The sequence below is a fragment of the Lolium rigidum genome, chromosome 7 (genome assembly GCF_022539505.1).
Source record: "Lolium rigidum isolate FL_2022 chromosome 7, APGP_CSIRO_Lrig_0.1, whole genome shotgun sequence".
NCBI lineage: Eukaryota > Viridiplantae > Streptophyta > Magnoliopsida > Poales > Poaceae > Lolium > Lolium rigidum.
Window position 1 is genome coordinate 192,450,214 of NC_061514.1, and position 13,189 is coordinate 192,463,402.

The 13,189-nt window shown below is 52.7% G+C and overlaps 1 protein-coding gene across 1 annotated transcript; it reads left to right on the top strand.

Annotated features, from left to right (window-relative positions):
* The first annotated feature begins 3,392 nt into the window (after positions 1-3,392).
* On the top strand, positions 3,393-5,220 carry LOC124678538 (probable receptor-like protein kinase At1g49730). The gene is made up of 7 exons (XM_047214413.1): positions 3,393-3,589; positions 3,737-4,016; positions 4,082-4,134; positions 4,226-4,293; positions 4,403-4,492; positions 4,576-4,624; positions 4,718-5,220. The coding sequence occupies exons 1-7, from the start codon at positions 3,553-3,555 to the stop codon at positions 5,023-5,025; spliced, it is 885 nt and encodes a 294-aa protein (XP_047070369.1). The 5' UTR covers positions 3,393-3,552; the 3' UTR covers positions 5,026-5,220.
* Positions 5,221-13,189: the final 7,969 nt, after the last annotated feature.

Below are 13,189 nucleotides of genomic sequence, written 5' to 3' on the forward strand. Positions count from 1 at the left end.
CGTCCAAATTTCGAAAATTCGTTCACATTTCGAAATTAGTTCAAATTTCAAAAATTATTTCAAAATTTTAAATTGTTTAAATTTCAAAATTCGTTTAGATTTCGAATATGAACATTTTTTCATTTTGAACATTTTTCAAATTTGAAATTTTTGAAAATTATTTTTATACAGAAAAATAAAACAAGAAAAAACACACAAAAAAGGAAAACAGAAAAAGCCGAAAAACCAGCAGTTGTACATGCTGTCGTTGACGATGTCTTGCTTGCCGCACTTGTCGGGCTCGTCCTTCACCGTGCCGCTGGGCCCAGCTTCGCCGTCGTGGGTGAGGTCAACGAGCGGCACTCCGGCGTCGCGGATGGACATGACGATCGCCGCTTCGATGTTGCCCCTCCAGGCGTCCTTGTCGTTAAGCGACGTCCTGAACGCCGCGTTCAGCCCCAGGCAATCCTCGGGGTCGTCGCTGCTGGCGATGAGACGTTGCCGATGTAGGTACTCCGCCATCTTCGCGGCCTTCGCTGCATCCTCATCGTCCTGATCCTCCTTCACCTCCGGCTTCGGGACGAGGAGGGTAACGGCAGCAGGCGAAGTGGCAGCGGGGGCATTGGCCGCAATAACGCCGGTGCGGATCGCCACGCGGCCATGCGCGATGAGGCGCTTCACTGTGCCGCCTAGGAAAGCCGACATGCCATCAACGTTGCTTGATCAGAGGTAGGAGACGGGTTTTGGACTTTCGTGTCAATGACGCATCGGGCCGCCATTCGCGATCCGGTTCCACGCTCTGTCCGGCACGCCCGAAGCGTCCCCGGGGACGGCCTCGGGACGCTGGACAACGTATTGGGCCACGCCGGGGAAAAAGACATTTGAGACGCGTGACTAGGGCCGATTAAATGTCCGACGCACCTAAAAAAGCTTTGGGTGCTTTGGAGGACGCGAATGGAGATGCTCTAAGCCTTTTAGAAAATGGATTTCTATGTCACCTATGACAAAGCTTTGGACTGGAGGTATTTATTACTCCGGCGGAGCGTGGGTTGCAGTGCACTAGCTATGTCACCCCGGGTTTTCTGCAGCATCACTTCCACCAAAAGGCCCTAGTGTTTTATGATGATGCATCCACTGGAAGCTACATCGTGGTGCTCATGCACTCTCCGTATGGGCAACTCTCGTTTGCAAGAGCAGGAGATGATCACTGGACCTCGCTGCCGCTATACAGTGCCTATTGTGACTGCACCTATAAGGATGGACTCTTGTATGCAGTGGCTCAAAAGGGAGAGATTCACTCCTTCGATCTTAGATGTACTTCTGTTACCAAGGAGATTATCAGGGGGATAGACCGGGAATTATGTTTCGATGGCAATTACATTGTGCAGGCTCCATGGGGTGGTCTGCTGCTTGTTTCGAGGGAAAAAGAGTACGATTCTGAGGAAGATCCTGACCCTGAGCCAGAACTTGTTCCAAACACTACGGGAATTATATTGCACAAAATTGATGCTGGAGGAAAGAGGCTTGTGAAAATTGATTGCTTGCCTGACCATGTGCTGTTTCTTGGGCTTAACAATACACTTTGTCTGAGCGCCAAAGAATACCCTGCTCTTAAGGGAAATCATGCCTACTTCACTGATGATGACGAATTCAATTCATCCCATAAGAGTTGCCTTCGTGATATAGGAGTGCTTGACTTGGGCAATAATAGCAAGGAGGTCCTTGTGTCTCCTCAGCTTTGGCCCAACTGGCCAGCTCCCGTGTGGATGAAACGAACATCGAATAATTCTTGCCTCGACAGAATATAGCGTGACCTCTCTGTGTTGATGGTACCTATTGACAGTTTTTTCCAATCGAGAGCATCACACAGATTTTTGGTACATAGTTTGCCGCGGCGGCAAAATTTAGCTCGAATTTTATTCAAATTCGACTGGCTTTTGTATGTGACATAGGCATCCCCAATGGGTCTGCCGAAGATGGTACTCATGATTTTACTGAAGGCTCACGACCCGAAGATTATGAAGTTCGGAAGCTCGGTTAGGAGAGAGTTTGGAAAGATAGAATTGTATTAGAAATATCGACTTGTAATTACTACGAGACGGACTCAGATTGTCTCCCGACCTCTGTAACTTGTTTATCACGAAACCCTCGGCTCCGCCTCCTATATAAGGGGGAGTCGAGGGACGAAAAGAGGATCGATTCATTGTCAACACAACCATAGTTTTCATAAGCAGTCGAGTACTTTTCCGGCTGAAACCCTCGAGATCTACTTGCCCTCTACTTCCAACTAAACCCTAGTCTACAATCCGTAGGTATTGACAAGTTAATTCCTTGTCAGTATGTACACACTGAACTGTCGAATGTAATGCGTGTTCTATCTTCAGCGTCAATCTTTTTTAGTATGCAGTTTTGTTTATCGTATCTGGTCTGCGAATGTTTTGCCAGCCTTCAAATCGTGAATTCTTCGACCTGCAAACGCATATTTGGGGTTTGCGCTTTCAGGGTTATGCTAGAGTTGCTCTCATATGTGATGTACTCCCTCCGATCCCTTTTAATTGACTCGAAACCCAATCAATTAAAGGGGATTAGAGGGAGTAGTGATCCGTGTGCTCTTGCTAGCTTGGTGAAACAGGATGGCAAATAGTTCTATGTCATATCCACATAGTATGACCTATTTGTCTGTACCGAGCTTCACGAATTGTTGAGCGGTGTATATTTCCATGTGCAACCCGGGAAAACACTTGGCGGGACAAACAGGGAAGAAAGAAGCCTTCTCTGAAAAAGTAATGACCGGAACACTATTCGTGAGGATTGGAGAGCATTTTCTAGCCATCAGACGTTGAAGGGATTCTTCAAAATTCACCTACCAAATCACAATGAATCAGATTCCATCACTTGGCAATTCACAAAGACATGTTATTTTTCGTTAAGTCAGACTACTATGCAAAATGGCAGTTAGAATACCAAGGCAGGAAGAATTTTTGCACCTTATTCTTCGGAATTGTAATGGTAGAATACCAAGGCAGGAAGAATTTTTGCACCTTATTCTTCGGAATTGTAATGCTACTTATATTTAATTAATACAATCCCTTTACCCGCAAAATTAAGGCGTTTGTTTTGTCTACGAATCAGATTTGTCAAAAAGAAAAAAAAAAGTAGAGTCCGGTGAGAGCGATACCGGGACCCAGTGAAAAGCGTAGGAAATGAAGAGGAATCTCGTCATTTCCTTCTTTTCACTTTTGACGATTCTGAACTTGCAACTGAGCGTGGGAGGCAGGCAAACGCGGGCAGGCTGGATGGGGACCGACACAAAAGCAGGTCCACAAGAATACCAGCCAGCCGCTCGCTCGCCAGACAGCAGTTTAGTACGGAGCAATTTTAATCTACCAATGAGGGTAGAAAGATCTCGCCGCTCGATTTCGTCGTACCTGCAGATCTCCATAAACAAGCCAAGAAAACCAGAGCAGGCCTCACCTCTGCTCTGAATCTCAGTACCTGCCTGCCTGTCTCCTCTGCTCTGCCCTGAATCTTCAGCAATCCCGGGGCGCCCTCTGCCGACATCTCCAGTCCAGGATGGGCTGCCTCCACCGGCCGCTCGGCGGCACGTCCAGTACGTCATTCCTCTCCCCCCTGGCTGCGTCCTCCTCTAGTTCTTCTATCCCGATCGCCGGCTGCCAATTCTTTCTCATCAAAACAAAAAGATTGGTTCTTGTTCCCCCGAGAATGAACCGTCCATGGCTTTGTCATTCTCGACCAGGTGATGACCTGCCGTTCGTGCGGAGGTTCAAGCCGAGGGAGATCGAGGCCGCCACCAGCGGCTTCAGCACGGCCCTCGAGACGGGCGGGCCTCGCGGCACGGCCTACCGCGCACGCTTCGCCGACGGCCTCGTGGCCACCGTGCGGCGTGTTGCCGGCGGCGACAGGGACCACGACCACCAGGAGCAGGACGGCGCATTCTACCGGGAGCTGCAGCTGCTTGGACGCCTCAACCACCGCCACGTCGTCAGGCTACGCGGCTTCTCGGAAGGACACAACAGGTTGCTACATGGCCATTTCTTCACGCTTTTCTCTTATCCTGATTTCCTTGGTCTTCTTTGGTCAGGTTTCTGGTGTTCGATCAGATGGAGAACTGGAGCCTCAAGGAATGCCTACATGGTACTGCCCAATTCACTACAAAAATGTCATTCAGAGGCATCTCTTCTCTTCTTCAGTTAAGCTGCCACACTAACGGCTCTGTCCTGGGCAGACCCTCTGAGGACGCCACTCAACTGGAGGACCAGGCTGCAGGTTGCCATAGATGTCGCAGCAGCACTGGTAATCTAACGACCGCTGCTAGATTCCCCAACACTTTAAAAAATGACAGAAAAAGAAAAACCGAACTTGAATCCGACATTTTTGTTCTCTGAATTCTGAGTGGAATCAGGAGTATCTCTACTACTTCTGCGACCCTCCGGTGTTCCATGTGACGGTGAATTCGAGCAGCGTGATGATGGATGCCGATTTCGTCGGCAAGGTGAGACTGAGAGTGAAGTCACGTCGGTACGTTTCTGATAATGCAATGCCAGTGCGAGCAACTGAATTTGCACTACTTTTCAGCTATCGGACGTCAGTGTCGTTGCTCACGAATCCACGCAAGAATCCGAAGGTTCTCGCCACCATTTCTATCATTATCTTTGTCAAGTGCCACTGACAGTCTGACACTGAAGCTTTCCCTGACCGTTGCGTGTTCTTTCTTCAGAGCGAATTCAGCAGAGGAGGACGGAGCTGGTGTTCCAGTACGGCGTGCTGCTCCTGGAGCTCGTGACCGGACAGTCTCCGGGCGGCGGCGACGGCGAGCTCGTGCAGTGGGTGCAGGAGCCCGGGTTCGCAGGATCCATGCAGAGGATGGTGGACGCGGATCTCGGTGGCACTTACGACGCCGGGGAGCTCCGGGACCTCGTCATCGTCGCGAGGCTCTGTACTAGGCCCGGCAATGGTTCCGCCGTGGTCTCCATCCCGCAGGTGCTCCGTTACTTGCAGGGAAAGGTGGATGGGAAAAACAGATGACCATAATCATTGTGTCGCACGCGATCGCATCATCTTTCTCCTTCTGTATTCTCCATTGCTTGAAGATAACATCTTTACTTTATCTTTTGAGGGTGAACGCAACGCAATGTATGTACTCCTGTACACATCGAGTATATTTTGTGGCATCGGATCTGAAGAAGTGAAGAGTGAAGAAGGCTCCACAAATCACAAATTCGTGAACGGAAACTCCAAATTTATGTCGAAATGGCAAACTGCGTGAAGTTTTTTTTGCATCCCAAAACATGCCCGCTATTATTGTTACTTTCCCCTTTCCGGAAAAGGATGCCGTGGTAGCTGTGTATAGATAAATCTCATTTTAGACAAACTTGTGACAACCTAAGCAGAGGAAGTATTACCTCTATCTAAAAATATGCATCTCACATTTTATCTAGATACGTATCTAGATGCATTTTAATTAAAAATATATTTAATTAAAAATATATCTATGTCTAGATAAAGTTGAAACACCTATTAACAAAATTTATTAGTTAACTCTAAAATAATTGAGTTTCTGAATTAAATTTGAGGGTAGGTGTTTAACTTTTTCTTTTTTGCCAGTGCTTCCATAGGTCTCCAAGTCAACAATTACATAATCGTACCATTATGCACGTGCTCCCTCCCCATAGCTGTGTCCTCCTCTTCTTCTATCATGATTGCCGGCTACTAGTAAGCCAGTTCTTGAAAACAAAAAGATTGGTTCTTGTTGCCCCGAGAATGAACCGTCCATGGCTTTGTTCTTCTCAACCAGGTGATGATCTGCCGTTCGTGCGGGGGTTCAAGCCGAGGGAGATCGAGTCGACGACGAGCGGCTTCAGCGCCGCCCTCGAACGGGCGGGCCTCGCGACACGGCATACCGCGCCCGCTTCGCCGACGGCCTCGTCGCGACGGTGCGGCGTGTGGCCGGTGGCGACAGGGGCCACGACCACCAGGAGCAGGACGGCGCCTTCTACCGGGAGCTGCAGCTACTCGGACCCCTCAACCACCGCCACGTCGTCAGGCTACGCGGCTTCTCGGAAGAGCACAACAGGTTGCTCCATGTCTCCGTGCCAATTCTTCATGCTTTTGTCTTACCCTTATTAGAGCGTTTTCAGCATTTTCATAAGATGAATGGCAAGAACAATTACGTAGGCCAATTATTCACTCTACAACCTTTAAAGTCAAGACGCTGTGAGGATTCGTCCTCAAATTCTTTTTTTATATAGCTAGCTTATACTAGAAGGTGATTATACGAGAGTGGATAAATAGAGGTTAATCTACATGTATCTCTTTACTCAAACATTTAAAATTCGTATTTCAAAATTTTTTTTTTTTTTGAAAAAACTTATAGATAGCTAATGATATACGCTACAAACATGTAAATTATCAATATGAACTACTTTATATTGTCGGCCACACACTATATAATTTGACATATTTTGTCTCTTTTGTGTAGCTTAGAATACAAAGTAGTTTGCATTGAGATTTTACACCTTTGTATAATACATCAATGGCTACCTCTCAGTGGCGGCGCTGGAGATATGCACCTGTATTCACGTGAATACCCAAGATTTTGGGCAAATCAAATTTTGTACTACGGAGAACATGTCCATAGCCCCATATACTGCCCAATACGCCAGCCCACAGATGCAGCAGAACTGAGCACCGCGGGGGGTCATCTTGCTCGATTGCGCTTGAACCCTCTCGGCCTATGGCTCCCACACACACAGATAACGGCAGGCGACGCGGCACTGCAGCGATTGTGGCGGTGCCCGCGACGGCAAACCTAGCGACAACGGCCGTGGCCGGCGGGAAGCGGATATCAGCGGAGCAGGCAGTCGATTGAGGGGGCGTCCAGCAGTAAGCCGATCAGTATGTAACATGGGCGTTTTGGTCCCTTTGCACTTCAGCGTACCAACACGTCGCAATAGGTCAAAGGAGTACTTCTAGTCTAGGGAATTGAGAGGGAGGAGGAATAGCTATGGCGTGGTGATGTTTGATCGTGAGAGAGGGCTGGAGAAGCTCGGCGACGGCGATGGCGAGGAGCCAGGCGGTGGCAGCGGCAAGAGAGAAGGAAGAGGGAGGCCTGATACTATGTTAACGTAGAGAACTGTTGGGTGGAACAGTGTAACCCTTTGGGATCATCGGTTGCATGTTAATATAGGTGAGAAAAAGCCCCTCACGTGACTTGTACAAACAGAGTACATATACGATTGGTGTAATCGTATACGAATACATATTACACCTCTAATAATAGCTAGCAGAGAAGATGAATTCAGTAGCCATCCACCACTATCTAGTGGCCTGAACAAAGGATGTCCACATTAATTTTCGTCCAGTCCGGCTCTGGTTTTTTCCAGACTGATGTGGAATCCAGATGCATAATCTTTGTTTTGGAGGTCACATCTGCAACCAGGGATTGTTATATTTTTATCATCGGTGTAACTTCTAAGAACACGTCTGATGCACTTCAATTAGCTTCGAAGGTAAATCACAGATTCCTGGACAATGTCGCAGGCAAGTGCAAGACACGCAATAAATATACATGATTCTATATCTTGTGTCCAGAGCCGGTATAACAGTTCTATTACTTAGCTCCTCTCTCCTAGCTCCCGCGTCGCTCCCGCGAGCGACCGGGAGCTCTCTGGCGGCGCATCCCTCGGCCCTCCCCAGCCCCCCTTCTCCTCGCCGCCGCCAGAGGGCGCTGCCGGGCAAAGCCCGTGCGGGGCCGGCGGTGGCGGAGCCTTTTCTTCTCCCACGCGCGGCGGTGGAGGCACGGGTCTCTGCGGTCGTGGTGGGCGTCCCGCTGACGGAGGGCGCGACGGCGCGGTCGTCTCGGCAATGGCGCGGCGGCTCCGCGTTCCAGGCGGCGTCCTCGTGGCGGCGGCATCCCCAGGTGCGGTCGTGACGGCGGGCGGCGTGGGCTTGTGTCGGCGGGCTGGTGGAGGGTGCTGGGGTCGCCTCTGACCCGACACGTCGTGCTGTGCTCGTCCGCCCATGGCGGCCTGGTGCGCCGGCGGCGTTGCGGTTGCGGGCCTAGATGGGCTTGCACGGGCCCAGATGGGCTCAAGCGGGCGACTCCCCCTCCTTGGCAGCGTTGGCTCAGCTCTGTATCTGCATCTTCAGAGGGTTGTCACCTTGGTGGCCCTCCGGCGGCGGTGGTGGCCGGAGTGCTCCGGCGGCAGCAACGAACCAACTACCAGGAGCAGACCATCTGGGTCTCGTTTCTGGCCGGTTTTGGGTGGCTGCTGCGGTGGCTTTTGGCGCGTTTTGCCCTTCTCCGTCGACCTCTAGTTGCCTCCTGCTGCGGTGGTTCAGGCCGGTTTTTGGCGCGTCTCCATCTCGCCGTTGGGCGGTCTTTTGCCCGGGTGAAAACGCTGCTCGGTTCTTCCGTTGCGGACCATGGTGACACCTGTTGGTGCCATCTCCCTCCTTGGAGGCGTGGTTTTGGGTCCTGACCGTTTCTACCCTCGACACCAGGGGAAACCCTAGGTCTGACTTGCCGGACCGGGCAGCGGCGGCGCAGCAACGTCGTCCCCTTCTTGAAGGCGTTGTTTGGCTGCGAGGGATGGCTCTCGGTGATGGTAGCCTCGCCGGTCTGCTACTGCTCTAGGTGTGAGTCTCTGGAGCGCAATGTACGCCATCGCCAACACGCTTGTCGACCCATTCCCAAGTTTGGCCACACCCTGCCAATCGCGCGCTTCATCTTCTAGGCGTATGATGTGGTACGTTGGTCTGGGCAGTTTGGAAAGTTGGTCGTGTTGTTGGAGTTGGCTGTGACGCGGTTTGGAGACTTCTGTGGCCCGCCGTCTCGCCGTTCTTGGGTTGAGGTTGGGCAAGGTGTGCTTGGTGTCGGTGTTGTAGGAGTGTGTTGTAAGCTAAAAGGCATGTGTGATGTTGTAGCCATTCTTGGCGTTTCTTGTCAGCTTAATACAATGACGCGCACGCTGTTGCGGGTTCTAAAAAAAACTAAAAAAAGATGCAGAGCCGGTATGGCCGGCGGCCGAAGGATGCACTCCTATCCGGGCTGGCGCGAGGCGGCGCTCCTATATCCAGGCCGGCGGCCGCAGTTTTTAGATGAAATCGGAACGGAACCACACGGGATGAGAGTTGTTCTATCATTGTTAGATGGATCAGACTTTGCGCACTGGCTTGCTTCACCCTTCGCCGAATAGAGAGCTCAACTGTGCAGAACGTAGGAGTTGATTAAACTGGCAAGGATTGATCAAGTTCTTGTACATGCCGTTTCGGTGAGCCTACCAATGTTGACCTCTTCTGCTCGACTCACGTCGTGATTGTGGTCATATATATATGCAACCAGGGGTGGGGTTTCGGGGGTTGTGATCGACGCATAGTTGTTTTCGTATATTTGATGGAAACCAGTCAATCACGGAAGGAATCGGTACCGTGGCACTTTGTTCTATTATGCTATTTGGTGGAAGGGTAAACCTCCAACTAAAAAATAAGTGAAGTTTACCCAAATTCTTGATAGCGAAGTCAGCACTCAAAACGGTGATAAAAGAATCAGCTGCACCGGTGGAACTTGGAAGAACTACCAAGGATAAGACCAGACACATAGGGTGTGTTTGGCAGCCCGGGTGGACTCAGATTTTCCCACCCCATCCCACTTTTTCTCAGTTTTTGCTGTTTGTTAGGTCGGGTCGGTCCGACTGGGCACTGCCCACCTCGCACGAAAAACGCCCTCAGCCTGGTCGGGTTGGGAAGCTCAAATCGAGCTTCTCAAGTGAGCTCGGCTGAGGGCATCCGAAAAAACCGCCCCGAGCGACCCGCCGAGCCACGCGTGGGACGCGGCTGCCCACCCGCCCCCGTCATTTCCCCCCGTGCCTCTCTCTCAGCTTTCTCTCCCTTGAACACTGGCGCGCGCTTCCGCCTCTCCCTCGCCACCGATGGTCCCTGCGAGCGCGCCGCCGCCTTCCTCGTAACCATGGCGCCGTCCCTAGCTTCCCTCACACGTCCGGCGGCGCCCTGGCGTACCTCCTCTGCTGGACCCAACAACCGAGCATCAAGCTCCACCCCCGTCCACCGAGTTCCGCCGCCACGGCACCCACTGGTCTGTCCCGCCCCCGGCTCCGCTCCGGCCACCGAGATCTGGACCTATGGCCGACGACTCCATCGAGTGGATCCTCTTCCGGCGGGCGACCTCCTCTACCGCCTCTCCATCCGGCAAACGAGCAGCAGGAGGTCTGGAGGTGCTCGGCCTCACCGGCAACCGAGAAAGAGGAGGAGCTCGGCCTCCACGGCAGCATCAACGACGCGCCGCTAGGGCGTGCTGCATCGACGATGCGCCGCCAGGGCGTGCTGCCTCGACGATGCGCCGCCAGCTGGGCGCGAATCCTGCCGGAATCGGGGCCACGTTCGTCTCAATCGGGGATCTGAGGACCCGATTGCTTTTTTCGTTTTTTGTTTAGGGGCTTTTGTGTAAAAAAAAAAAAGGAAACAAAGTGCTTGAGAACAGCACTTAGAGAAAACAAAACTAGGCTAAGTGCTGTTCTCAAGCACTTTGTTTCCTTTTCTTTTTCTCTAAGTGCTGTTCTCAAGCACTTTGTTTCCTTTTTTTTTTTAGTTTTAGCTTTGTACTTTATACCCAAAAATGCAATAAAAATATACACAGTGAGGAAACTCACTGTACAGGTTTCAAAAAAAAAAAAAAATGGACTCCTTCCTCCAGTACGTTATGGAGAAACATATATTTTTCTGAAATGGAGGTAAAAGCTTTACCTCATCCATTAATTAAGTAGAAGGTGCTCGGTTTTTGAGAAAAACGGGCAAAAACCTACAAAGGCAGGGCTAAACCCACACGACGTCGCGAAGGCACACCGAGCCACCCTGGCTACCCACATAAGCTACACAAAAGCATAGCTCGAGTTGGCGTATGCTAAACAGATGGCTCACCAAGAAATGGTAGCTCCGATTCTAAAGATGAGCCGCAGAGAGGAGATGCACAAGACCTGCGCCGAAAAGGACCTTCACCGTCGGACCACCCCTTGAAGGTCATCGTACACCACGCAAAGGCACATTCGACTTTACAGCAAGAGGAGGCCAACCTAAAGACATTCAGACACGCCGGGACGGAGCCAACTAACACGGTCTTGCAGCAACCAAACCATGCTCAGCACCATTGTCGTTGCCACCCAAGCCCACCGTCGAGAGTCACCGTATCGCGCACGCGACCCAAGGTCAAGCACCCTCGAAGATGACGAACATTCCGAGCCGCCGCACCGACAAACCGTTGCTCCATCGCGCCCTGCACGTCCACCAAGACCACCACCTTCCGTGGCCGCCACCCCGACGTACCACCGCTCACTCTCGAGCTACCACGGCGCATGAACCGTCCACCCGTAACCAAAGATGCACAGGGCAAACGGCCGCGGACCACGGGCATCACACCAACTCATTCGGGGCCGCCGCCCAGACATAACGTCCGACCGTCCCCTCTAGGACGCGTCCGACCGAGTCGACTGCCCTACCGCCCACATGGCCAGGGTCGCCACCCAAGCCGTGACAAGCCGCATCCCTGCACCATAGAGATGCTGCCGCACCGCCTTCCGTGTCCGCTGCCCCGGCTCACAGCCACCTACCCGAGGCCGCCGCCTCGGCATCCTCCAATGCAGACGGTAAGGCAACGCAGCCCGCCAAACAAACCACCCTCGTCGAGTGAAGTTCATGCCCTCCAACTACGACGCCTACAAGAAGGGAAGCGACGAGGCCGCCGCCATCGCCCACTCCGGCCGAGGCAAGAGCTTGGGTTTTCACCCGGAGGGCACAAATCCTCGAAGGGAGGAGTGGTAGGAGCTCCACAACGATGCCTCCAAGAAGGGGAACGGCGCCCTGAGGCGTTGCCATCGCCGGCACCGACCAAGTCGGGCAGAGCTTTCACCCGGAGCAAGCACCCTCCCGCCGAGGCTTCCTTCACCGGCAGGGAAGCCGAAGCACGCCATCATGCGCGCTAGCACCGTCGACCACCTCACCCACCATGACGGCGCCGCTGCTCGGGGTCTCCGCCCCGACACACCACCACCACCCAACAGCCGCTGCAAACCTGCAACACCTCCATGGCCAGGGGCCCCTCGCTTGCCTGCAGCAGCGCCGCCGCGACACCCAGGCCACCCGCGCCCCGAGCTGGCCCACCTGGCCCAGATGCGGCCCGGCCGCACCCGACCGCCGCAGACGCACGTCCCCCACGCGCTTCCTACAGCCAGAAGTGCTTCCGCGCATGCCGCACACAGCACGCCGCCGCGCCCGTACCACACCGCCACACCCGCCGCCCGAGCGAGCTCCTTCTCGCCAGGGGATGCAGGAGGGGAAGAAGCGCCCCGCCGCTACCTTCCTCGGGGTGCGCGTGGCTTTGCCGGCCCTCCCCGGCAGCGGCGAGGCAAGAGAGGGAGGAGGCAGGGGCCTAGCGCCAGAGGAGGGTGACGCGAGGGGAAGGGGTGCCCTCTTTTGCAGATGAGAAACATATTTTGCACATTCAACTAACAAAGAGACCAACCTCGAGTGACAACCGAGAAGAGAAGAAGCCAGATAGTTGACAAAAAGTGTCATCATAATCAAGATCATAATGTTGTTTGAACCCTTTAGCAACCAACTGTATTATGTATCGCTCAATAGAGCCATTAGAATGATTATTCACTCCAAAAATCCACTTTGAATCAATGATATTTACACCAGGTGGTGGAGGAACGAGTCTCCACGTCTTGCTGGCTTGAGAAGCGTGAAATTCTTATTCCATAGCGCGTGGGATACCCATGGCAACTTACATGCGCCATGCAAGCGGCAAGTCAGGCCACTGTACCATCGGTACGATTGTGCGGTCCAATGATCCTGATGTGACTTCACGTCTTCACATACGTAGTTGAGGAGTTGGGGTAGGCATAAGTGGTTGTGCGCACGGCCCAATCAAGGAAGACCCAGCCGGAGGCGACTCAGCAGGGGAACCAGAAGAGGCTAGCCTGTCAAAAGACGTGGGCGCCGGAGACGAGCCGTGGCCACCTGACGGCCCAAAATGTCAAGATGGGCTGGAGTGATCAGCAACGGCCTAGGCGAGGCTGGGCTGAGGGATCCTCCAGCATCAGGGGAGGATGGCTTGGACGATCGAGGATCATCAAGTAGCTCGAAGTGACCACGCGCACACGCATGCACGGGCACA

Coding starts and splice junctions, on each gene's coding strand:
- LOC124678538 (XM_047214413.1), top strand. CDS start 3,553: ATGGGCTGCCTCCACCGGCCGCTCGGCGGCACGTCCA. Junction 3,590..3,736: donor GCCGCTCGGCGGCACGTCCA/GTACGTCATTCC, acceptor ATTCTCGACCAG/GTGATGACCTGCCGTTCGTG. Junction 4,294..4,402: donor TAGATGTCGCAGCAGCACTG/GTAATCTAACGA, acceptor GAGTGGAATCAG/GAGTATCTCTACTACTTCTG.